This window comes from Miniopterus schreibersii, assembly GCF_964146895.1.
Source record: "Miniopterus schreibersii genome assembly, chromosome: 2".
Taxonomy (NCBI): domain Eukaryota; kingdom Metazoa; phylum Chordata; class Mammalia; order Chiroptera; family Miniopteridae; genus Miniopterus; species Miniopterus schreibersii.
The window spans coordinates 126515024-126541351 of NC_138102.1; the positions used below are offsets into that span (position 1 = coordinate 126515024).

At 39.6% G+C, this 26328-nt stretch overlaps 2 protein-coding genes across 3 annotated transcripts in view; both read right to left on the reverse strand.

Moving 5' to 3' along the window:
• The window catches only part of TPH2 (tryptophan hydroxylase 2), a 93390-nt gene extending 81880 nt beyond the window's left edge, over nucleotides 1-11510 (reverse strand). The window contains exons 1-5 of the mRNA XM_081128221.1: nucleotides 11309-11510; nucleotides 8762-8914; nucleotides 6039-6222; nucleotides 5828-5928; nucleotides 1190-1257 (exon numbers count right to left, since the gene is read on the reverse strand). Of these exons, the coding sequence (XP_080984347.1) occupies nucleotides 1190-1257; nucleotides 5828-5928; nucleotides 6039-6222; nucleotides 8762-8914; nucleotides 11309-11413 (611 nt within the window). The 5' untranslated portion in view covers nucleotides 11414-11510. The remainder of the gene's footprint in view (nucleotides 1-1189; nucleotides 1258-5827; nucleotides 5929-6038; nucleotides 6223-8761; nucleotides 8915-11308) is intronic.
• A 12064-nt stretch (nucleotides 11511-23574) lies between these two features.
• TBC1D15 (TBC1 domain family member 15) overlaps nucleotides 23575-26328 on the reverse strand; it is a 56860-nt gene continuing 54106 nt past the window's right edge. The window contains exons 16-17 of one of the 2 annotated variants that reach the window (XM_081129467.1): nucleotides 25983-26069; nucleotides 23575-24898 (exon numbers count right to left, since the gene is read on the reverse strand). In XM_081129467.1, the coding sequence (XP_080985593.1) occupies nucleotides 24677-24898; nucleotides 25983-26069 (309 nt within the window). In that variant the 3' untranslated portion in view covers nucleotides 23575-24676. The remainder of the gene's footprint in view (nucleotides 24899-25982; nucleotides 26070-26328) is intronic. The other variant, XM_081129468.1, reaches the window with a different exon arrangement.

Below are 26328 nucleotides of genomic sequence, written 5' to 3' on the forward strand. Positions count from 1 at the left end.
CCAAAGCATCACGGGAAATCAGAAATGAGCCAGTGACTGACCAATCAGAGGTGTGATATGAAAGCCTCTCACTTTTGCTTTAAGCACCTGTGTGTTAAATTCCTTGGAAGGGAGGGAGGGAGGGAGGAAAGAAGGAGGGAAGGAGGGAAGGAGGGAAGGAGGGAAGGAGGGAAGGAGGGAAGGAAGGAAGGAAGGAAGGAAGGAAGGAAGGAAGGAAGGAAGGAAGGAAGGAAGGAAGGAGGGAAGGAAGGAAGGAAGGAAGGAAGGAGGGAGGGAGAGAGGGAGGGAGAAAGGAAGATAACACTGATACCTTGTATAACACATATAATGTCCTAAATTCTCACCAAGGACAAACTTGTCCCACAGGATAGTCGAGTTTCTCACCTAATCTCAACTAGAATAAAAAAGAGTCTTTCCTACCGGTTTTGGATTTATATTTTGTTCTGATGACAAGATTTATGTGGCTGATCACATCTCAGACAAAGTAAAGACAGCGCTGTGATGGTCTACAAGTTTTATTAGTGTGAGCAGAATAAATAGAGGCCTAACATTTACTCCATTTTTCTAGACATGGCCTGCAATCAACACACTACATTATTGCCTGTCACAAACACTCTGTCACCGCCACTTAATACCATGCACAATGCACAGTCCTCGTCCCAGTCCTGAGGTTCTTCCATTTCCTCCCAACCCTGATCCAGGAATGGGCGTGAAACTCTTCCCAAAACCCTCCAGTTTACAGGAAGCTTCCCTTTCCACACAAAGCAAACACATTTCATTATTCTGCTTACATGAGCCCTTCGGCCATCCTTGCTGACTCCCCTACTCTCACTGGGGAAGCTAGACATTGAAGGAAGTTACTGAAAAGTCAACTCCAAAGTAAAATGAAAATACATTTTCTGGGCCCTGCAGAGTGGACAAAAACGGTTCCTGAGTGGAGCTGCGGACACAGTGGTGAAAATGTAGTGTTTGGCCTGTGGCCCGCAGGTCTCATTCTTTCACAATCATACTCGGATGTCAAACATCAGTGTTGGCATTTAAAGCCCACGGAGTTGGTGAGTGTTTAAGGTGGTTCACGTCTGCCTCCGGCAAAGTCAAAGTGAAGAGAAGACGGGTCTGTTTAGCACAGCATGTGTTTTTTCTAACGAGCCAGCGACAAGTTGCAGAAAACAGTCACCCAGGTACTTACTATTTATAACCCATGGCCACATCCACAAAGTACTTTCTTCTCTGCCGATAGACATTGTCCTTAAATCCCTTAAACAGAAAAGAGATTACGTTATTTAACGGAGCGCCAAAAAGTGAGCTGCAGAAGGCCTAAAAGAAAATCAGCGGTGTTGACTGAGTGTTCAATTCAAATGTAAATTTTTATCCTTGTATGACCATCTTGATGACACAGGCAGAAGCGAATTGTGCTTACAGTAAAACCTCATTAAACCGAGACTGTACTAATTTGGGCTGTGTGGGAATTCAGGCTAAAGTTTACCTTTCCACTAAGTAGGCAGAATGGCTTAGTTAAGCAAATTGATACTGTGAACAATATTTTTTGGTTTTCACTTGCATGTATTTGGTCTTCATCACATATTAATCTATCATTTCCATTAAAACAGGTCCCTTTAACCTATTTGGTAAGTTAACCTAAATTTAATTGCTTTCTGTAAATGACCAATAAATGTACATTTATTTAAAACTCTATTGTTTACAATAATTATCAAATCCCCAAATTAGTATGAGTTAAAGAGGTTTTGCTGTATTTTATGAGCACAGCCACACAATGCAAAATCAATTTTAAGGGATTCATGCACAGGATAGCAGGTCTGCTCCATTCCACCCTGAGTTCCCATGATTCTGATGAGTCTTTAGCAAATATAAGACTTTGATCCATCATCATAACACCTGGGAAATTAACCATCCTGTCTGTCATTCTTCAGTCAAGTGGAATTCTTCTGAGAGGACTTCTTGGTTTACTCAAAAATCTCTCCTCTAGTCAACAGCCTTCCCATTTTCTTTCTCTTCAGGGGGTGTTTCTTCAAGCTGCTGGAAGCCCAGAAGGAGTTATTTCCATTTAACTTTCTACTGCTGCAGCCCCAAAAGATAAGCAGGAAGCAGTGGCCACTCTGAGAAGGGAGGCCAGGTGAAAAGTAAGGCCAGGCAAAAAGTGGGCCCCCACAGGCCCACACAGGCCCAGCCACCTTCTGCTGCAACTCAGACACTTCTGCAAGGTGGGCTGTTCAACAGGAACTCAAACCCATAGAAAAACCATTCCATTCTCTGTCCTGGCTGAAAGAGAATTGGCCTTCAGGTCAGAAAACTTCCCAGGACTCCGCTAGACAGAAACAACGAGCTTCCATTGCCAACAGCCTTGCTCTCAGGAATGACAAGAGAGTTACTAACAGGGAGAGAGATCAGTGCCCTGAGACTGCCCAAACACCCTGCAGAAATGAGGTTTCCTGCCCTGGAAGCTAGCACTGTCTTTGCTATGAATTGGGAGTTTTCAAACTGGGGCTCACTGGCAGGCTTGTGAAGCCATAAAATTAGTATATACAAAATTTAGTGACCATAGTTACCACATTCACAAATGGGTCTGTGACCTCAAAAGGAGACTCCTGCTGCAGACGGGACATATGCTCATGCTAGAGAGCTTCAACACCCTAGTAACACCAGGCAGCCCGGGATGGCGACACTGAAGAGATCCGAGCACCTTTACTGCTTACAAAGAAAGCAGGCCAGGGCTCAAGGAAGAGAGTCGTGTGAAAAGCACAGCATCTGTTCCCCGAGTCCCTGCCAAGCCGGACACCATGGTAACAGCATCACAATCCGCTGGGCTTCCTGAAGAATCCCGATTGTCGCTCCTCAGCAAACACCTGCACCTTTCCAGGCGTGCGGAGAGTGACTCACTCATCACGCCTCGTTAGCCCAGCGTGGCGGTGATTGCACACACGTGTGGCAATCCAGAGCCTCCAGGATAAAACAGTGACGCTCGCTACCCCGGCGACCACAGCGACACAGCATCGCATCACTCTGGACGGAAGCCAGGGAGGCAGCTACCAGATCAAATGCAGATACAGGACACTTGTGCAATATCTGGGGCATACTTCTAAGAAAAAATTATTCGTTGTTTACCTGAAATTAAAATATAAATGAGCATCCTATATATTTATTCGCTAAATTTGGCAACCCTAGTACCCAGAAAGTATCTGCTGGACACCCCACCTTTCCTCTCTCAGTTTAAATCAAGGGAAACTGAACACCGGGCCGGCACCCCGGTGTGCTCAGCTAAGTGTACATGCGCACTCAAGTAGCTATCCCAAAGAAGTCAGTCCTGGTGGAATTTTAGAATCACCCGGGGAGCTTGAAATACCACTCAAAACCTCGCCACATTCCCAGAACTTCTGATTTAAGCACTCTGAGACCCTGGCATCACTATAATTTTTAATTCTCCACAGATTATTTGAATGGAAAGCTAAGCAGAGGATCACTGAGCTAGGACATTAGTTCTCAAACGTTAGAGCTCATTAACAAGCGCCTTGTGGGTGGACCTTCAACCACACTTTGAAAGACCCTCCCAGTCCAGATCCCTGCTACTTAAAGTGTGGTCCCCAAACCTCTGGCATAAGCCTCAGATGGGAGCTCTTTAGAATACCAGGACTCCCATCTGCATTTTGAGAAGATATTATTCCAGGTGACTTATCCATTAAAGTTTGAGAGGCCCTGACCTAGACAGATATTTAACTTTCTAGCAGCAGCCGGACTCATATTCCAAGCACCTCCGGAGCCACCCGGCACTAGAGGACTCATCCTCGCACAATAACCCCTCTCAGGACTGGGATTATTCTGAAGCACAAAAAGGCCTTAGACAACATTTCCATCCTCATCAAATAATAACATAAAAACATCAACCTACCAATATCACCTTTTGCATAATGAACATTTGGTATGCTTATAAAAGAAATATGTGTAGTTAAAAAAAAATGAGTGAGGTAGGAGGTTGCTAAGTACTTGCAATTATTTAAAGTGCTTGCAAAGAAAATAAGAAAAGGTATCATAACGTGGGTGTAATTAGGAATAATGGAACAAAATTAAGCACAGGACAACGTACACTGGGTACTGAACACATTTTTTCACAGCAAGGTCAGTGGTTCCTGTGGTCGTTCCATCAAAAGGGCTGACCCCCTTTCTCCAGGTAAGTAATTTTCAACCTAGACTAAGGGGAGCATTTGGAGAGAGGTGAGCAAGAAATCCTTTACTGTCCAGGCATTGATCTGGATGATTTAATACAGCATTTCCATTCCTAGATTAAGTATTTACTTGCCAAAATGCATTCTACTTGTTTTATTAACTAAGCTTTTCAAATGCCCCTTTGAGGTCAATAAGCATTTTATTTGTACTTTTTCTGTAAAGAATTTGAGGCACAGAGGTAGAGGGACTTGCGCAAGGTCATCCTGCCAGTTAACAGCTGGTGTCTGGGCAGTCCTCTCACTGCTGACCTCTGAAATCAGACCTCTGTGCTAATTCTGACGCCTCTGGGGGCGGGGAAGGGCTAGATGACAAATGGATGATGGCTGACTGCACTTCTGAGTGTTTTTCTAATGTTCAGGAGCCTTACCTGTGAATTGCTGTGAATTATTCTGAAATTTTAAGCTAGGATGGCAAATACGACACATTGTGTTTTTGAGTGAATTTAATTTTAAAATAATGCAACTGAATTAGGTCTGTTTGACCATTTGTATGAATGATATGTTATGAGTTATTTTGCATTGGTATATCATGCCAAATGGCTGGTTTGACTGAAAATTTTCCTCCTGCCGAAGTTGTCCTAGTTCTCTGGAAAGCAGAGCTCTCAGGGCTGAGTGCGGGCTTGTTACCACAGCTCCTGGGCATTGCTGATGCAGCTGGTCCCGGGACCACACTTAGAGAACGACCGCATATAGTCCCACTATCAGATTTCCAGATTCCCCCACTTAAATAAAACGAATATCTATAAGCCATTACCCTCAGACCACAAACACTCCTGTAAGCATGACAGATCTGCTTGGGTTTCGCCCTTTTATCTGCCTGTTTATGGACGAGGGCCACCGGGGAAGAAATGCTTGTAACGAATGAGGACACTGCTTATTTCTCCCAGGCTGTTAACTGTACTTCACTCTGACCATAAAGAAGCTCCAGGTCTCTTGTGTTAAATAAAAACTAATGTAAAGGGGGAGGGAGGGAATAATGGGAAATGCTTACCTACGTATCATATATCTTTCAAGGTGGTCATTTTTATCCGCATAGGGGAGAGTTGGTGGTAAATAGATTCCAGGTAGATGCGAGAAGAGATGCGTCTTCCATCACGGCCTTATTCTAAAACCCTCTGCCTTTCCATTGAGACTGAAGTCCACTCCATTACTCTACTCCTAACTACCTCCGGTCAAGGAAAATAGCAAGGAGAATTTTATTTCTCTCACTGAGCCCCATAATGCCAAGAACTCCCTAGTTTCCCCAAAGAGCGATCAATTTCAGTTCATCTTCTTCCAAGGGTCACCATCTGCAAGCATATTTTCAGACTGTCTGATTCCACAGAAATAATCTCCCAGGTCTGGAATCTCCTCCTCTATCCAACCCTCTAAAATATGAATGCTTTGCGGAAATGCCATCTTTCTAACCTGCTTCCAGCCAACCCGTATTTACAGGGAAGCTTTCTCATCAAAAATTCTGCTCTCGGTTATGGGGAATAAATAATAAATTGCTCTACAATAAAGCATTACAGCACAGAACATGGCACAGTGCCTGGCACACGGGTGGAGCTGGAAGAGCACGTGTGGAATGGATTTTACTGGACACTTACTGGGTGATCAGCATCAAGCTCAGAACCATACATGAGAACTCTGTGAGAGCATTTGTCTAATTCAGAGATCTTCCGGGGGAACCAGGGCACATCCTCTAGCTCTGTTGGAAACACAGTGCAGGATCAAAAATATTAGCTCACAGATCGCGCGTTCCCCTCTGCAACATCTGTCAGATTGCGAGAGCACCCGACAAGCAAAAACTGGCCTTGCCTTCTTCCTCTGCCCAAAGGTTCTCCGGCGGATTCAGCGTCACGATTGTCGTCTGGAATTTCAGCAGCTGGATGAGCTCGTTGAATTCTGTTTTGCCACACTCGAAGTCCACAAAGATCTCCACCTCTGAACTCCTGCGCCGGGATTTCCTCGACTCGATATGAACCATGTTGACGTGTTTTTCCTGTGGAAACAGAAGCAACATCTCTAAGTCTCCTCCGGGGCCCAGTGAAAGGGATGCCATGGGCTGTGCTCCTTCAACTCTTAAACACGGCGCCACTGCCCACTTAGGGAGAAAAGACAATCTCCTCCCTCTTTGGTTGATAAAAACATCAAAATGTTTTCAGCCAGTGTTTCTATTAATAGGAAGAGAGTTTGTAATCAGTTTTCCTGTCACATTTAAAAAAAGAGGGAGGCATTAAAGTATATAAAGGTCCCTATAAAATATCTTATAATACAAACATCATCATTTCCCAGAGCAGTCCACATCCCCTGGTGGTGTGCATGGGGGGGAGAGGGAGAGATCAAGTTATCATGTTATCATATAACCCTCAGGTTTATATTTTTCTTTTCATATGCTCCCAGAAAACATAACTAAAATTCTAACCCCTAATTTTATAGTGGTATAAATTTTCAGTATAAATTGACTTTAAAAAAAATAATCTTTGCAAAAGTAAGTAAATAGTACAAGAGGCAGAAATTGGAACTGTGTTACGAAAATGACTGATATCCAGGGAATCATGGGCCAAAGTATAGCTCACATTGTAGGACAAGAAAAGGAAGAAAAGCGGCCACGTGTGGATCTCTGAAGGCCAAGAGAAACCAAAATGCAAACAAACAAAACCCTAAATGGGACTACTTTGTAACTGTTCTTTCTCAGCAACCTCCAGGCTAGCTTTGTACAAGAATGTTCTATTGCAATTACCACCCCGTGATGGATTTCGGGGTAAAGGTCTCCTTACAATTAGGTGTTTGAGGGATGGCAGCAATTTTATCCTTAAACCTCAGGTTTAGATTTCCCCAGGGATGTAGTCTTCCTTTCCTCTGACCTAACTGAAGACTAGGTTCTCTTCTGCACCCTAACCCACCCCAAATAAGCAGACCCCTCCCCGTGGCTTCTGACGGTGCACTGTGAGGGTGAGCACAATTCCTGACTCCGTCCTGGACGGCCTCCGAATCTCCAGCACAGGAGGGTCCCAGCGCGAGTCAGAGTCAGGGCCAAGCAGAGAGCAGCGGCCTCTGTGTAAAGAACCTAGTCCCATGACAAGGAAACGAAATGCCACATTTCTGTTTTATTAACCTTTGCGTTAATGCCACATCTTCTAAACTGGCAGATAATAAAGGTGAGACTAATATTAAGGTCAAAGTTCAAGAGTCTTCTCGCAGGTTGTATCACTTTGGACTCTTCACGTCCCCTGCTTGGAAGCAGAGCAGGTTATTTTTAGACGCGGGAACCGCGGTCCAGGTGGGTTAAGTGGTTTAGCTAAGACCCCATGACTAGCTGAGGGCCAAGTGAAAACGCAGGGCTGCGAACTCCTTCTCCAGGGTTTTTTCCGCCGCACTCAGCTGTCTAATTGAATTGGCCTGCCTCTGGGCGCTGTATGCAGACAGCGCTGGATGATATAATTATGTGTAAAATATTTCCCCAGATTTCCATTACCACTGTTTATGGTGCCCGATCCCTTCTTCAAGGTCAAAAGAGAACAAGGAAATATTTGCCAAATCGGGCTGCTAATTCCCCCTCTACAGTCATCAAAGAGACATTACAATAATGCCTCATATCTGTACACTTGACCAAGCATTTTCACTCACATTATTTCATCACATCAACCTTGTTAGGTAGGAAGAGTTATCGCTCTTTCACAAATGAAGAAATTGAACCGAGGAAGCAGCTATGATTTAGCCAAGGCAGGAGAACACAGGTCTGAATCCTCTGACTGTAATTCCAACCATCTTTTCACTGCGCTAGCAGCCCAAGGCACCTCAAAGAGCTAGGCTCCCTATCTGAGCTAGTCAGCAGCCATTGCCCCCCCACACACACACACACAAAATGCATTTTTAAGGTACGGTGCTTCCTGAAGAATAGGGGAACCATCAGGTGTACCCTGGCAAGAAAGCAATGGTTTTTCTGGATTTTTCTAACTCCATTCTCAACCAGGCTCTTTCTTCAGTGCTCAAACCACCCATTTGGGCGTGGGGAAAGGCTACTGCATTTCTTTGAGAGAAAGAGAAATCTTAGATATAAGGAGAGTGACTCATCTTTACAAATGGTAAGTTCAGTAAATAATGAGGCTTAGGGGAATACCAAATGCCTACACTCAGGTATACCATTTTATGCAATAAATGTGTCTTTAGGACATGGGCATGATTCAAATGTTAATCAAATTGAGCTTCAGGCTCTCGATATTTCAAAATACTCTGGCCCCTTTTGTGTTTGCACTTCCACGTGTGAGGCTCACATTTTTAAATTACTAACTGCCTCAGCTGGCAACGGTCTGCAGAATTACTAGTGGGCTAACTCTGAATTCATAAAACATAGTTCACACAAATCTGCTTATTTCACTGCTTGGCAGACCAACTCCCCTCTAAAGACTCATGAAGTCTGGTTTCTTTGAACCTTTCAAACATTATCCAGAAAGGATTCAGCGACGTTTCATAACAGATGATAGGTTTGTAACCAGGCATACAGTCACTTTTAAAGTTATGATAGTTCGCGTGTTCACCTGAAAGAGCTTCAGCGCTTTGACCAATCCACCGACTTCATTTTTCAAAGAGAACACAACCGCCGTCTTGCCGCTTTCAGCAGCAGTTTCGCCTTTGCTGCTTCCCTTGTTGCCTTTGTTCTCATCCTTCTTGCCAGAGTTAGCTTTGTTTAGCTTCAAGAAGGCAGAAACACACACAAATATTAGGATTACAGGGTTCTCTTTTACTAGATTTTTTTCCAGATATTCCATTCATATGCTGGAAGCCCCAGTAATCATATCAACTCAAGAAGTTGCTATGTCAATTCATAATTTTTGACCCTAAATATTGGTCTAATTTACTCTGGGAAATTATTTTCCAATGCTCTAAAATATCACCCAATGGTTGAAATTAAAAGGGGATCAGATTTTATTCACTTTAAGAACAACAAACATCTGACTATCATAAAATAAAAAAATCTCACATATGAATAATTCCTGCCTTTCTAAGTTTATTTTACAGCATAAAATTTGATCTGTTGGCCTAGTTGACTCATATGGAAGCTATATTATTAATTACTTAACATAAAAAAAGAAGGCCAAATGTATATTTTCACAATAATTTTCGTTTCAATTAAATCTTAAAAACAAAATATTCATTTCATTCTGAAATATGTCCAGACATGCACTGAAATTGATAACCTGACTTTCTGCAGTTAGGTCTACATGGCCAATGGGAGCCTATCTGCAGAAGTTCAGCACAAAGGGATGTATTCACACAAGGCCATCTGTGTCAGCAGATGACATCTGAAAAGTGGCTGTTAAAATTCAGCCACAGTAAAAAGGAAAGGAAAGGAAAGAAAAGACGTGTGGGTGGGGTGAAGGAGAGAGGGGGGAGAGAGAGAGAGAGAGAGAACTACCTAATCATTTGGTACAAAAAGTTGAATCTGAGAAACTGAAAAAGACTAACATTTTATTAGCCATTCAAGATACTATATACATGACTAAGTAATGACTATTAGTCCGAAGGTAAAAATGGCAGATTCCAGACACTCAGATCACATTGTCAGAAATGCAGAATTAAAAAGCTGGGAACTTACATTTGACAGACAAATAAAATTAGGGTGTACTTTTTGCACATGCAAATGAGGAATCGAGTAGACAGAGAACTTTCTCCCTGACAAACAGTGATGCAATACAAGTTATTACTTCCTTATGAAACTGAGAAAAGTACATTAGCTGTGGAACCCAGTGAATAGTTTTACCACTGTCTTCCTCTGATTTCTCTCCTGGCTTTATTTTCTCATGTTAGTATTGCCTCACTCACTAGATTCATATATCATTAAAGTGATTTATTTTATGATTTATTATTTAAGACTTCAGGGAAGAAAAAATGTTCATGCAGATATTGGCATTTGATAGTATGTTTAGTCATTAAAAGCTCAAATGTCTTATTACTCTCACCATCTGCCTCCTCCTCACCACCTAACACACAGATCTTATATATTTAAGTAGCATAACTGAGTTTTCTTTGTTTTCCTTCTAGTAGTACATTATAACTTCAAAATTCCTCCATGGAATTTCTCATCCAAATATTCATGATATTTAAATGTTAGAAAATCAGTTATTGATCTCATTTTTGTAAATTGATTTAAGTAGTTCTACAAAACTTGCCCTGATTTACTTTCCAACATTTTTAGCAGTAATAATATACCAGTACAATATAACCCTCTGGCATGGAGTTGAAGCTACAATATTAAAACAGATTTTGCTATGATACAGGCTGAATTATAATTGGTTGATAAAGTCTGATAGTACAGTAATAAAATATCATTTAATATTTTTAATAACTAGAAATCTGAATACATTTTTCTTTCAGTGTCTTTTTTATTAAATCCCATGACTATCACCTCAAATCAGAATTTAAATCCTGCAAAATATCATTTTCTTATTCTGTTAATATTTAAATATAAAAACTATCTTAAATATTGAAACAAGTGGTGTATTGCTTTCGTTACTCCATCAATTAAACTGAAAAAAACAAAATGGAGTAATGAGCAATGTAGGAAAACTTTTGAAAAAAAACTCAATCTTTCTTTTATCCCAATAACCAGCACCTATAGAGTAAAATAGAAAATATTACTTCTGTGTTTGAAGATCAGGCTTTGGAGATGGAATGGGGGACAGGAGACACAGTAATCTTGCAAGAACCCCAAAGAGCTATTTCATTTCTTCTCCCTGTTCCTTCTCGTAATAAACGGCCTTTCAAGATTCTAGGCACTTTTTTGGCTGTGGATGTACGACATGGGTTTACACCACCTTTCGTTGACGGTCAGGACCTTCTTTGCTTTCCACTTATACATTCTGAGGAAAAGAAGTTTCGCAGGCAGCGATCAGTACACCTGCTTCACTTTATGGAGAAAGAAGGGACACCAGAGGCAGAGAGGAGGGAGGCAGGGTGCCCAGGTGAGAGAAAGGAGGTGAGGGTGTGTGCTTGCTCCGCACCAGGTGTCCATTTGACAATGTGGAAGGAAGAGACCATCGCTCCCCTAGAAATCCTCTAGAAAGTGCCCGCTACTCAGTACTCACTGTTAAGCTGCCAAGTAGCTGATGCTCTTCGGGCACCGCGGAATCCAGGGAAAACCCTCTCCTCGCCCAGTATTTACTGGAAAACATCATCATTGCCGGCTGCATGGGTCCCGATGCAATTTTCTGTCCCTGCGGCAGGGGGACCAGAGGGCAGGAGCCGCGCGGGCGGAGCCTGAGGCAGGAGCGCGAGCCCGGCGGCCCGGCGGGCGCTGTCCAGAGCCCCGATGCTGAAGAGAGCAGTGCGGATCCTCCCCGCCCCGGGCTCCTTTATATGAGTGACGGGACTGATGGCAGGCCGATTAGAAAGAAACTCATTTCTGGCTGTTGATGGCCACAGTCAGATTACAGGCCCGAAGCCTGGGGTTATCTGTGCTCAGGGTGCGATCTGTCTCATAGGTCGAGTATCCGTTCGGACGTGGGTGATGGAGAACAATGCATAATGGGGTGTGATTTGTAAAAGAAAATATCTGTCCCCTGATGTTAGCCCTCATCTCTCAAACCTGCTACTGGCGTTAACCTCAGCCTTTAGGTGACTATGAATTCAAAGGGTTAGTGCTTTCTTTCCAAAAGATGGGAAATAATTTAAGAAAAATCAGCACGACTGAATCCCTAAGCCACTTTATTTTATATTCGTAAGCCTTTTCTGATCTGATGTGTCACGTGCACGTGTGTGTGTGTGTGTGTCTGTGTGTGTGTGTCTGTGTGTGATGGCTTTCATAAAGGCACTGCTTCCCGATTGTGTGATGCTGCTTTGTGGTGATACTCAGGCAATTGCAAAGAACATGTGAGGCTTTGGTTTAGCCACACATACATACATATAGTAGCCATATGTTTGACTAACCACATGGGTGGAGTTGAGACGCAAACACTAGAGTCTTTCTCACAAAGTGGGAAGGAAAAGGAAACTAAATGCCTACTCAGTCATTCCTTTGATGCTATTGATGGTTAGTGAATTTCTCCTCTCCCTTGATTAATAGATCAAATCCAACAAATTTGGAATGTGTATCAATTGATATACTTATTCAAACTTTAGGAAGTCATAAAAGTCACCATGTCACGGGAAGTTATTGCCAACCTCTTGAGGGGTGGATGGGATACTCTTGACCAAATGTGCCTGTCTGACTGCAAAACTAAACAAAACCTGGGGCTGACACTGCTTATTGACATAGAAAACAAGATTTAAAAATTTTCAACACAGGAAAGGCTGAACTAATATTAACTGAATTTTAATTGTTCCTGGAGTCTTGAGGGGGCATAATTATTTGATTTAATTTTAGAAATATTATTTGGCTTGCATTTTCTCTAAAAATCAGTTCTGACTGAGGAAATTCAAGTTTAAATGCATTGATTGAAGTAATGATAATATTAGCTAATGTTCCTGAGTGCTTAGCGTTTGCTGATTTCTATTCTAAGCACATTTTTAGGTAAAATAGGGATTCGCCATCACAAAAACACTTACAAGACAGGAACTATTATTTACATTTCATATATGAAGAAACTAAGGCACAAAGAATTTAGATTCACACAATTAAAGAGAGGCGAGGCAGTATATAAAGTCAAGCAGTCTGGCTCCAAAATCTATGCTCTCAACTATCGCATTATATAGTTTCTTGAGTATTTCAAAAAATAAAAACATCTTAACAAAAAAGTACACTCAAGAAACCATACATAAATTGTTTCCGCTAGAATAGAGTTTGGGAAGATGCGTAACTCAACAAAGATTTGTTAAGCGCTCACTTTCTGTTAGGCACTGAAATGGAGCCCTGGGCATGCAAGATGAATGGGATACAGTGCCCACCTCCAAGGATGTCACAGGCTCTCTGAAAGAAGCCTACATGCAAATAAATACATGAAACAAAATATATCGACTTCTCCACAGAAGACATTAAAGATGACATTAAAGATCTCTTCTGTGGAGAAGTCAAGGGAGAGAGTGCTCAATGCTATCTTAAGGGGAGTCAGAAGAGGCTTTAGGAGGTGTTGCCTGAGCTGAATATTTAAAAGTGAGTTTGTGCTGCCAGTCAGAAGAGAATGGGAGATGGTAAGGAGCCCATTTCATGTAGAGAAAACAATATAAGAAAATAGAGAGAGAGGAGTTTTTGCTCAACAGTGGTGAAGCACGGTTTGGAGGTAAGGGTGTCCAGTGAGAGAGAAGGCTGAAGAGGAAAGCAGGGTCCAAAATCCTGACAAACCTTGAATGGCATTTGGTGGGCTTTGCACCTTCACCTTGTCCAAGTGAAAGAGGACAGTTGAAAGGATGTTATGCAAGGCAATAGCATAACCACATTGGTATTTTTTAAAAGTAGAAGCTTGGAGAACTTCATGACTGAAGGCATAAACCATATAGGACTTGAAGTAGTCAAGCCAGGAGAAGGTGACCGGGTAAGGCGGCAGCATTGAGGCAATGAAAAGAACAAGAGACATTCAAGGGTAAAATCCATAAGACAGCATCTCTACTTGGATGTAGGAGCAGAAAAAGAGGCTCCAGAATCACTCCAAATTCCTGAGTTAATGATAATGTCATTCATGGAACTAGACCACACAAAATAACAGCAATTTAAGAGGGAATTTTTGGAAGTTTGATTTTATATATATTGCGTGTGTATGTTCAGGTGAAGATGTCCAATAAGCATGTGGATATATGGGTTCAAACCTGAACGGAGACCTATGCTGGAGACAGAGATTTAGGTATTCAGCTACCCAAATAGCTGAATCTATGTGGGTATAGCTTCACTCATGGAAAAATATGGTGTTTGAGATGAGAGCCAGGAATAGGCTTTGGGGAAAACCAAATTTAAGAAGCAAATTAAAATAATAAAAACAAAGAAAGAGAAAAAAGTTCAGAAAGGTAGGAAAAGGAAAACGAAAGAGAAGATAAGTTTCTAGAAGACAAACATAAAACAAAAAAGATAGGATAAAGGACTGATTATTTGGAAATTTGAATGCCAGGATAAAACATTTATATTTAAAGAAGGAGCTCTTGTTATTTTTGTATTCGGACTATAGCCTAATGAAAATGATACTTCAGTGAGGTTTAGTCTAGGTAGGACAACCAGTAAGAGGAAAGGAAATGGCAAAAGCTTGAACTAGGGTGGTGACAGTTTTTAACAGAAAAAGGAATGTCAAAATGAGAATCAATGAGGAGTTGGTAGTCCATTGAATATTAATTCTGAAAAAGGTGAGGTCAAATATAAGAGAAAGACTAAACTACCAAGCCTCTATGGCTGGAAGTAGCAGGATTTCCACTATTTTCAAAGAAGAAATAAGTTTTAGAAAAAAGAAATCTTAGGGATAGTGAATTTGAGTTGACCACAGTACTATCAAATGATGTTAAGTAGCATGCAATTATAATGTGGGACTGGAGTGTGAGAAATAGATTAGAGCTGGAAATAGACATTTTAGAGTAATTCAGTGATGTTAGCTGATATAAAACATGAAATTTCCAAATAAAAAAAAAATATGTAGAGGGGGGGAAAGGAGACTGGAACCCTTGTGCACTGTTGGGGGAAATTTAAAATGGTACAGCCAAGCCTGGCTGGTGTGGCTCAGCGGTTGAGCATTAACCTATGATCTAGGAGGTTGAAGTTCAATTCCCAGTCAGGGCACATGCCCAGGTTGCAGGTTAGATCCCCAGTAGGGGGCGTGCATGATGCAAGCCGATCAATGATTCTCTCATCATGAGGTTTCTATGTCTCTCTCTCTCTCTCTCTCTCTCTCTCTCTCCCTTCCTCTCTCTGAAATCAATAAAAACATATTTTTATAAAGTGATACAGCCAATGTGGAAACAGTATGGAGTTTCCCCCCAAAAGTAAAAACATAATTATCATATGATTAGTGATTGCTATATCCAACGAATTTGAAAGCAGGGTCTCAAAGAGATATCTATCTGTACATCCATGCTCATAGCAGCATTATTCACAATAGCCAAAATGTTGAAGCAATGCAAGTGTCTGTCCATTGACGAATGAATGAATACACAAAATGTGGTATGTGTATACAATGGAATATTATTTATCCATAAAAAGGAAGAAAATTCCAACACATGCTACAAAATGGATGAAACTTGAGGACATTATGTTGAGTGAAATAAGCCAGTCACAAAAAGACAAACACTGTATGATTCCACTTACATGAGGTATTTAGAGTAGTCAAACTCATGGAAGCAGAAAGTAGAATGGTGGTTGTCAGGGGCTGGGGGGAGGGAAAAATAGGGTACAAAATTTCTGTTTTACAAGATTAAGAGCTCTGGAGAGTGAATGTGAATGTATTACAATTAAAAGTAGAAAGAAAAGGAGTAGTCATCAGGTAACTAGATGAGTCAAGGAGATGAAATACGAAAGCTTAAAAAAGAGATGACTCATGGTCAAAGGGTCAGAAACCACAGAAAAGAGAAAGGGAGTAAGGATTAGAGGAAGACACTAAATTTGGCTACGAAGCTGTCATTCATGACCTTAAAGAGTGCAGTTTCAGCAAAACAGAGGAAATAAAACCCAGATTACAGGAGTTAAAGGTGTGGATGCTGAAGAGTAGATCATTTATGTAAGATATTAAAGGACTCTTCCTAATTAAGAATGTAAACTTAACTACTTTTGCTCCCTCCAGAAATCCTCCTAAAGCAACAATAAAGGATTTCCTTTCCTTTCTAAGGCACAAAAGAATGCCATAAATAGCAACAACAAAAATTGGAGGCTTGACAGGAGATGAAAGAGTGATCAAAGACTTTGCAGGCATAAGAAAGCCGAACCTTAAGCAATCAATGAAGAAGACTGAGAAGCACCTCAATGTATACTGTAAAATTCCCTAAAAACTCAAATACCTCTAGAAGTGGGGGTAAGTGGAAGATATTGAAAAGAGCAGTTCAAAGTCTATTTAAGAATCAGCAAAATGATTTCAAAACTTAATAACAAGGTTACAGTAACAAAAATACCATGGTACTTCAAAAAGACAGACATATCGATAAATGGAACAGAATTTCGAGTCCAGAAGTGATTTCTGATTACATTTATGATTAACTGATTTTTAATAAAAGTGCCAAGACAATTCATTGGAGAAAGAATACTTTTAAGAAATGTTGCTGAAACAACTTTGGATATCCACATGAAAAACAATGAAGTTGAACTTCTACACAAAAATTATCTCAATATGGGTCATAGGCCTAAATGTAAGAGCTAAAACTGTAAAACTCTTAAAACATAAGAGTATGTTTTCATGACCTTGAATTAGGCAATTCTTAGATATGACACCAAAAGCATAAGCAACCAAAGAAATAAATAAGATTTCATCAAAATTAAATACGTTTGTGCTTCAAAGGACATCATTAAGAAAATGGGGGGGGGAACCAACAACAAAAACACAGGATGGGAGAAAATACTTGTAAATCATGTCTCTCAAATGAGACAGTATCCAGAATACATAAAGAACTCTTTCAACTCGACAATGAAAAAACAAACCATATTTTAAAGTATTTGAATAGATATTTCTCCAAAGAATATATGTCCAGTAAGCACATGAAAAACGTTCAACATCATTAGTCAGTAGAGAAATACAAATTAAAAAGCACAAGATACCCCCTGGCTGGTTGCCTCAGTTGGTTGAAGCATCGCCCCATACACCAAAAAGGTTGTGTGCTCGGTTCCCATTCAGGGCACACACCTAAATTGCAGGTTCGATCCCCGGTCAGGGCATGTGCAGGAGACAACCTGTTCTGGCCATCATTGTTCTGGCCACCATGGCCAGAAGAACAGAACACCTAAGGAACTAACAGTAAAGGTAGAAAAAGATCCCTATTGTACAGACAAGGCCCGACAAGCTAGCCCAATCATTACCGCACCCCCCCCCACCCCCCACCACCACCCCCCCCCCCCGAGTTCCTATAGAAAAACAAAACAAACCAGTCAGGCTCCGGTCAAGCATAACCCCATTACTCATTGTAAGACATTGTGTTTAAATCGTCCCTTTTATGTTACTAAATGTTCCCCCTTGTTTCATGTTACAAAAGCTGACAACCCAACAAATTATCAAGTTATTAGAAGCCCCTTTACCGTAGTTGCCTTTGTAGTTACTGAGTATAAAATGTGGGAAGAACTGAGGGTCGGGGCTGCAGTTCTGCTCTCACATGGGTGAGACGCTGCAACTGTAGCCGCTGGCAGCTAATAAAGGCTCCAAAATTCAAACACAAACTCTGGTGGTCGTCTGTCGCGGGTCCCCCCAGAACAAACCGATGGATGTTTCTCACATCGATGTCTGTCTCTCTTTCTCCCTTCCTCTCTCTCTAAAATCAATAAACATATCCGTGGGTGAAGATAAAAATATATAAGTAAGTAAATAAATAAATAAATAAATAAATAAATAAATAAATAAAACAAAAAACACCAGATACCACTTCATAAACCATCAGAATGGCTAAAATAAGAGAGACAAGTATTGGGAGGAAGCAGCAAAATGGACCCCTCACACAGTGTTGGTGGGACTGAAAAATGGTAGTCACTTTGGAAAAGTTTGGTAGTTCCTCAAAATGTTAACCATGAAGTTACCATATGACCCAGCAATTTTATTCCTAGGTACATGTTAAATAGTGTAGTCTTTTTGGGAAAATGTTTGGCAGTTCCTCAGAAAGTTAAACCCAGAGTTACTATATGACTCAGCAATTTCGCTGTTAGGTACACACCTTAGAAAAATGAAGACATGCGTCCACACAAAAGGTTGTGCATGAATGTTCATAGCAGCAGTATTCAGAATAGCCAAAGTGGAAACAACTGAAGTACCAACTGAGGAAAAGACAAAATATGATATATACACAAATAATAATATAAAGGAACGAAGTACTGATATGTTACAACATGAATGAACCTTGAGGACATTATGCTAAGTGAAAAATGTCGGTTACAAATAAACCACATATTGTGCAATTCCATTTATATGAAATGTCTGGAAGAAACACACACACACGGAGATAGAGATGGAGAGAGAGAGAGAGAACAGAAAGTACATTAGTGGTTGCCAGGGGCTGAATGGAGGGGGGAAATAGGATGACTAATGGGTACTTTCTTTTGAGGGTGATGAAAATACTCTAAAATTAGATATTGGTGCTAGTTACACAACCCTGTGAAGGGCACCAGACATAGTTGAGAACAGGGGCATCATCCAGAGAAGAGGGTGATTAAATGAACATATGCACTAGAGACTGAGACTCTTAAACCTCAGGAGGCTGAGAGTCAGGCATTTAGCCTCCAGCCAGATGAAGGGATTAAACGTTCCAAACTATAATTTTCCATGCTGCTAAAAATGCTTAATGCAGAGATGCCTTGTGATTAATTTTTATGATTATTTGCTATATTGACCAAGAGGGTTGACTTGAGAATGATCAGACTTCCTTAATTAGCCAAATGATATATCTTATGCTAGTGTCCTCATTGTTTTCATAACTTTCATAAAAGGAGATTGATAAAAGGCCAGCATATTTAAGCCCAATTTGAAGAAGATAAAACTGAAGCACAAAGAGGGTAGTGATTTCTTTCGGGGTCAGTGAGGTAGTAGCTCAGGTGAAACCCGAATACACAGTTCAGATTTGAAATCAAAATTACCCCAGTCAACAGGAAACAAGCCAAATGGTGCCCCGGGGCGGTTCCTGTAGAATAGTGTTTGGGGAGGAAAAACCAACCACAGAGCTTTAAGATTTAAAAAGATGGCCTGTGGCAGTATCTATTTGGTTGCCATCAGATAACAATGGTAGCATTTATGAAGGCTTAATCATGCCAGGCACCTTATTAAACATTTTATATGTTTATTAGTCCTCACAACCGGGGTAGGCAATTTTTCCACCTACAGATGAGAAAGTGAGGGCTCGGACGATGGTTATGATCACAAAACAAAGCAGCAACTTAGTCAACTTTATGACTAGCTGAATCTGTATCCTTACCGATACCTTAACCCTTCTGTTTCACATTTGTAAGCGCAGTGGACATTTTCTGGAATGAACAATTCCATGCGTTTGACTGAATGTTTTTTCTTACATGACTCCTGGAGCTCATAGAATAAACGTTCCTTCTATGCCAAGAACATAAAACATAAAGTGATCCAAGCATCCAAACCTCACCCCAAGCCACCTTGAACTCCTTGAGGAAGCAATTTTTTTTTGGCCCAGAAATACCACCTCTCATTACAGGTTACTATTATTGTTACCAGATACCATCACTATTTATCAAGAAGTACCACCTCTTGTTACTGGTTCAAAGTCTGTGTGCCCAAGGCTTCAAAAGGAGAGTCAGAATTTGGAATAAGGCAAGGTTTATTGATCAAGAAGGCACCTAGAAGCTGGGAGCCCTGGCAGTTCCTCAAATCCACCTTAAGAAAGTAGAGAGTTCAGGGTACTTTTATGTCAAAAAGGGGAGAAATGGGAGAAGCTGTAAAACCTCAAAGCCCAAGCAGAATTCCCCTAGCGATTAGCATGTCTAAAGCAGGAGCTGTTAGCCTAAAGGCCATGGGAACAAAGCAGGCTTGAACAAGATAGCCAGACTGATCATTTCACTGGTACACTAACACAACACATTATGGTTACATAGGTATGGAGCTCTAAATTGTAACCAAGAAACTTGGAGTCAGTGATGGCAGATAAGAAAATGAGAGAAAAGCATGCAAAGCTCCTAAGATCTTCTCAAGTTTATCAAAGGATGTATATTTTTAAATCTATAGTGATGCTCTCAGACAGTGAGAGTCCTTCAGATAAACTTAGAAGCCCTAGCCAGTTTGGCTCAGTGGTTAGAGTGGTAGTGCGTACTGAAGGGTCAGGGGTTCAATTCCAGCCAAGGGCACATACCTCAGTTGCAGGCTCGATCCCCTGATCAGGGTGCATGTGGGAGGCAACCAACCGATGTGTCTCTCACATCGATCTCTCTCTCTTCCACTCTCTCTTAAAAGCAATGGGGAAAAAAACCTCAGGTGAGGATTTTAAAAAAAAGATAACCTTAGAAAAGAAACTAAGGGGGCTCCCCTAGACAAAGGCCAGGTCTTTCATGGACGCACTCCACACTGCAAAGCTATCAAATGAAATGCTCACCCACATGCAAAAAATGAAACTAGACCACTACCTTACACAATGCACAAAACTCAACTCAAAATGGATCAGACTGGAACATAAGAAATGCTCACAATTATTTGAGCCCTCTCACAGAATAACTTCCACTCTTCTAAATTTACCTTGTTATTCTAATTCCAAAGTACAGAGTTGAAGAGAGCTATGAAAAAAATTCGGCAACCTAGACAAGTGAAAAATTAACATTACAAAATCAAACTTAGAGAGTGGCCAAAAGAAAGAAATTTCTGTGGTAAAGAATCTTCTTTTTTTACAAGCGTTTTAAAAGGAGAGGGTGGGTTCTCAAATCTGGAATGATTCGGTTGTAGTCCTGTTAGGATCGAGCAAATAGATTAGGAAAAAGGATTCTACTGAGGCCAAGTAATGGCTCCAGGATGCTGCCATCTGAGTTCCACCCACTGGGCCTCAGTTGATGCACTTATCCCTTAAATGTCCTAAGATACGATGTGCCTCTGCCAAGACTAACCCATCCATTCTGAAAGTTGTAGTTTATAAAGCTAGGGTTTGTTACCCCTTAGGTATAAAATGTCAATGAAAGGGATTCTTTTCCTCTCTGCTTTCACCAGTCAAAACTTCAGCACAGCAGACTAAACAGAGAAGGTTAAAGGCTAGTTTAGAAAATACTATTAGTTAATAGGAAGCTAGCGAGAACCATAAGACTGGGTTTCTCCTCCTTTGGAAAGTCCATTAGCTTCTATATAGAATCCTTAAAAGCTCTGTAAATCAAGAGAATAAATATTTGTCCCAAAGTTATTCAGAAGTTGAATTTAAATTGAGCAACTTAACAAAATTCAGTTTTCTGATTTGCCTTCTTTACACCTTGATATGTGCAAAAGAACGGATCTTGAATTTTGTCCTTTTGGGGGAAAAAGGTGAAGAGAAGGGTATAGGACCATCTATGTATTTTAATAGCATTACTTCTATTAAGAGTACGAAAAGGCCTGGCCAGTGTGGCTCAGTGGTTGAGTGTCAACCCATGAACCAAAACGTCACCGGGTCAATTCCCGGTAAGGACACATGCTAGGGTTGCGGCTCGATCCCCCAGTAGGGGGCATACAGGAGGCAGCCAGCCGATCAATGTCTCCCTCTCATTGATATTTCTATCTCTCTCTTCCTCTAAAATAAATAAAACACATTTTTTTAAGAGTACAAAAAGTACCTTCTGAGTAAACAATTTCACTCAGAAAACTTAATTTAAGTCTTTAAATCGTCTATTTGGGTTAGATACTATTAACAGCTAATGACCTCCATTTGGCACATTTAGCACTTGATTCGGTTAACGAAAAGCATGTGGACCCAATTTTCTTTGGGTGCATCCTGCATACTGTGTCCAACAGTGACAGCAGCTTGCATTGTAATTGCTGAGTACTCAGAAGTACCTCGATGGTTTCTCCACTGGAGAGCAATTTGTTTTGCAAAGTGAGCCTGTGACCCACCACAAAAGACATTCTAGTCCCTTCTACAATCAGGCCATATACATCTAAAGCAATGTGAAAACAGCTCTATTGGTGTTTTTAAAGCATCTACAAACCTATTGGGTCTCACACCTCCAGTAAGACTAGTGTGGTGTTCGAAAACATCTATTATTGACTGTCACAGCAAAAGCCCATCTCTGAGGTTAATAAGTCTTTTTAATTAAAAAAGCTGAACCAGAACTGGACTGCTCATTGATCATAGCTAAGCTTACTGGAATTTGTTCTTCCCATTCTGTCTTCTTTCGCACAGGCAGAGATATGTGAGGAGCAATATACTATACAGATATTTGAGGAAGAGAAGCATATGTAATAGCTGATCTATTACATTCTAATTCTAACTTTAGGGATTGAACTATATTAGGCAAATATGGTATTTCTGATTCCTGGTAGTTCTTAGAAAAAGAGATTTTGAATATATATATATATATAATTTTACAGTGAGTTTGTAAACAGTGTAATTTCCTGTGCAACAGGAAATTCCTGTGTTTCCAAGGGCAACACACAATGGAATTCTATTCATAAAATAAAACAATGAAATCTTGCCATTTGTGACAACATGGGTGAACCAAGAGGGTATTATGCTAAGGGAAATGTTAGACAATGAAGGACAAATATGGTATGATTTCACTTACACGTGGCATATAAAAAACAAAATAAACAAACAGAAACAGACTAATAGATATAGAGAACAAACATGGTTGCCAGAAGGGAGGAGGTGGAGGGAAAGGGCAAGAGGTGAAGGAGAATGAGAGGCATAAGCTTCCAGTTAAAAGGCACAGGGATGTAGTGCATAGTATGGAAAATAGTAAGATCGTAGTTTGTACAGTGACAGATGGTTACTAGACTTATTGAGATCACTTTGTAAGGTATATAAATGTTGAATCACTACCTTGTGCTCCTGAAACTAATGTAATATTGCATGTCAACTATACTTTAATAAAAACTTTATCGGCACTATACTATATTATCACTCTTCCATATCCAAAATGTGCTAGACTGCTTAGTAAAAATGTTTTTAACAAGTAGTTTTATATATAAAAAAAAATTAACAAAAGTTGAACTTATTAAGTGTATTAAGCTTTTTTAAAACTCTGAAGTAGATATCACATTACGTAGTGGGAACAAACTTTCCAAAAGCCCCTGTCCAGGAAGAACAAGAAGGACATCAAGATGTTCTAAGCAATTTCCTGAAGAGCAGGAAATGAAAGGCTGGAGATGCTGAGTTTTTGATCAGTTTACTTTTTTCCCCCGAATAGGCTTACTCATTATTAACTGATGAAAGATAACACATATGATATTAAAAACTAACATCTAATGGTTCCACCACTGTCATGATTGTCACTTAATGCTCAAGTAGGAAAAAAATTTCATTTGGTTCCCTAGCTTTATGGGGGGAATCTACCTACTGGACCATTTTAGAACTGCGTCACATTTTTATATTATTAGCATCAATCGTAGGAAACTGTTTTACTGTGTCACATAATTATATATCCTCCATGGCAATACTATGCCCAATTTCATGCCAGTGAAAAAATTTTTTCAGTTATAACAGGGGTCATGTTTCTCATTTCCACAACTCTATTCAAATGATTATTTCGATCACATAAAAATATGAAATTTACTGGGTTCACCTTGGAATATTTTTCTCCTAATGAAGAACTAGCAGACTATTTTAGGTGTAATTTAACTGAAAACACTACTTCAACTTCAAATTATTTTAATGATATGTACAGGAGTTAACAAATTACAATTAAAACGGAATCAGTTATGTTAATTCCACATAACTTAAAATCATGCAACACTGCATGGTAAAAACAACAGCTTTGTTCATATACAAAAGAGTATTATTTTGAGACTTGTGATGGTATATTGAAATTTTTCACATAAGCTTTTTGCAGAGTATTGTATAAAAATTTAAAGACCTGATTAATTAGTTAATACATTATTAGGAAAGATAATAAACATTATTAGTAAAGTGAGGTTACAAGCAATTAATTTCAAATTACACCAGGTATAGGGCTGAATGTAGTCTCATGAAATAAATGCTTGGTTAAGAAAATAGTTTTGAAAAAAATCTCATATTGAAGCTAGTTATTAATTTTGTGAAATCAGGTTATATAAATCAATAGTCAAGTTTATTCAGTTAAAGAAAATATGCTATTCCTTTCTTATACTCATAAATAAGTACTTATATAGTCTTTATATACAAGTGAAGAAAAGTTCGATGTAAAAAATATACTGCCAATCCACTTATGGTTGAAGTAGCTACTTATCTACACATTAAATTGCATTGATGAAAATGTCCAATTTAAATCACATTCAACCAACATATTTAAGCTGAGTATTGTTGTAAACAATAGAGAAAAACAAATTCTTTTATTTTGTCATTGGGTAGCAATCTACTTCTCAGCTTAGAATGCTATAGAAAGGCTCAACATTTAATTTAATCAAATCCAAAACCCACTAAGCTTAGAGTAAACAAAGTGAATGTTTTCAAAGTGCATAATTTCCAACTCATCCACTTGTAATATTTATCCAATTCCAGTTCATCAGCAAGAAAATAAAATGTACTTGGCTATAAAAATACTACGGAATGTTATTGAAAAAGAAAGGCTATTTGGTAGAAGTAACTACAAAAATAATTAGTGTAAATCTCTGTAAAGCTTTAATGCAAGAACATCAGTACACTTTCTTTCCATAAACCTTAAAGCATGATCATTACCAAGATTTAAAATTTCCACCTTTCAAGTACTTGAAAAGCTGCAACAAAGTGTCTCTTCAAAAATTAAGCAACAAGAAGGATCATGCAGGTGTTAATCTGCTAACATTTGGGGACACTGATATCTGTGTTGGGTTGTCATCTCTGGCTCCACTGGCAGCAAGTACAGGCAAGGAGTCACTTTGAAACGCAGGTGTAGGACAGCTAGTCATGCCAACATGTTCATCTTCACCAGTGTCTGAATCCGGTGTTGCAACTTCACTGTCCTGAAGCCCCAGGATCTCACACACTGCTTGTGGCAATTCCTAAATATGGAAAATCAAAAACAAAGCCATCATTCACTATGGAGGAAACTTAATCACAAAGTAACACTTCTAATTAAGACTACACCGATTCTAGATTCTGAACATTTGTTCTAACAGTGTAATTGGTAAGTGGTTCCCCGATCTTCTATTCTGAATCACTCTCCACTCTACCCACAAACATACAGTTGCTAATATTTAGCACTTGTTTCATTCTCCTTGTTTTTAAAATATCTTATTTACATTGTCTTTTTCCCTCAGTACACAAAGGTTCCTTAAAGGTAAGAAGGTATGTATCACTGGCATGTTGTGAACAGAATAGCTACCAAATAAGTGTTTAGAGAATGGAACCAAAATAAGTATTTGGAACTATGAACAAATGACACAAAGACAAAATAAGAATTCTCAAAAAAACGCAAAAACCAAAATACATCAATGATTTGGTTTGAATTCAGATAATACATCAAATTTGCCTTGTTTCCAGACAAATTAAGAGCATGATATACAAACAGAATGACATGGACTTAACCATTTCTGATTACCATCTGTCTTTACTTGGAGACACTACATATTTAATATGAGGTTCTCACTAATTCGACTGGGTAGCATACCAATGCTTAAATTCTACAGCATCGCTGGTTGTTACAGAAATGTTTTCATTACTTTTACCATTTTGCCTTATTATATGATTTTTCAATTACATGCTGTAAACCTATAATGGTAAACAAAATGCTACCCAATGCTTTCTGTCTGCCTTCAACCTGCTAAAACTGCCATTTATATTATTTCTAAGAAGAAAATTTCTTTCTTATCTCAACCCACCAAAAACATATCAACAAAAAAATCCTGCAGTTATTTAAAATACTGTATACCTTGAGCCCTGGCCGGGTGGCTCAGATGAGTGGAGCATCGTCCCGTACACCAAAAGATTTCGGGTTCTATTCCCAGTCAGGGCACATATTAGGTTACAGGTTCAATCCCTGGTTGGGGCATGTACTGGAGGCAACTGATCAATGTTTGTCTCTCTCTCACCCTCTCTCTCTCTAAACATACCCTTAGGTAAGGATTAAAAAAATATACTGTATACCTTGCATTTTACCATCTGTAGAGAAATTGCTTCTGCCTTGCATAATACATCTTCCACATCAATTTTCATGGACAATTCATTGATATGCTAAAATTAATCAATAAAATAAAATTATCATCAAAACTGAAACACTATACATTCTACTATATTAATAATTTATTACCAGTTATATTTCACTGCAGATAAAATCCTTAAAATAAAAATATTCATATACTACAAACAAACAAAATTTACTTTATCTTTCCTTAGATTATTTCAAGTTTTAAAGCTGAAAAATAACTAATAAGCTTATGGAACATTAAATATAACAGCTGTCTCAAGTCTACTATCTCAAAGATACAAGCAA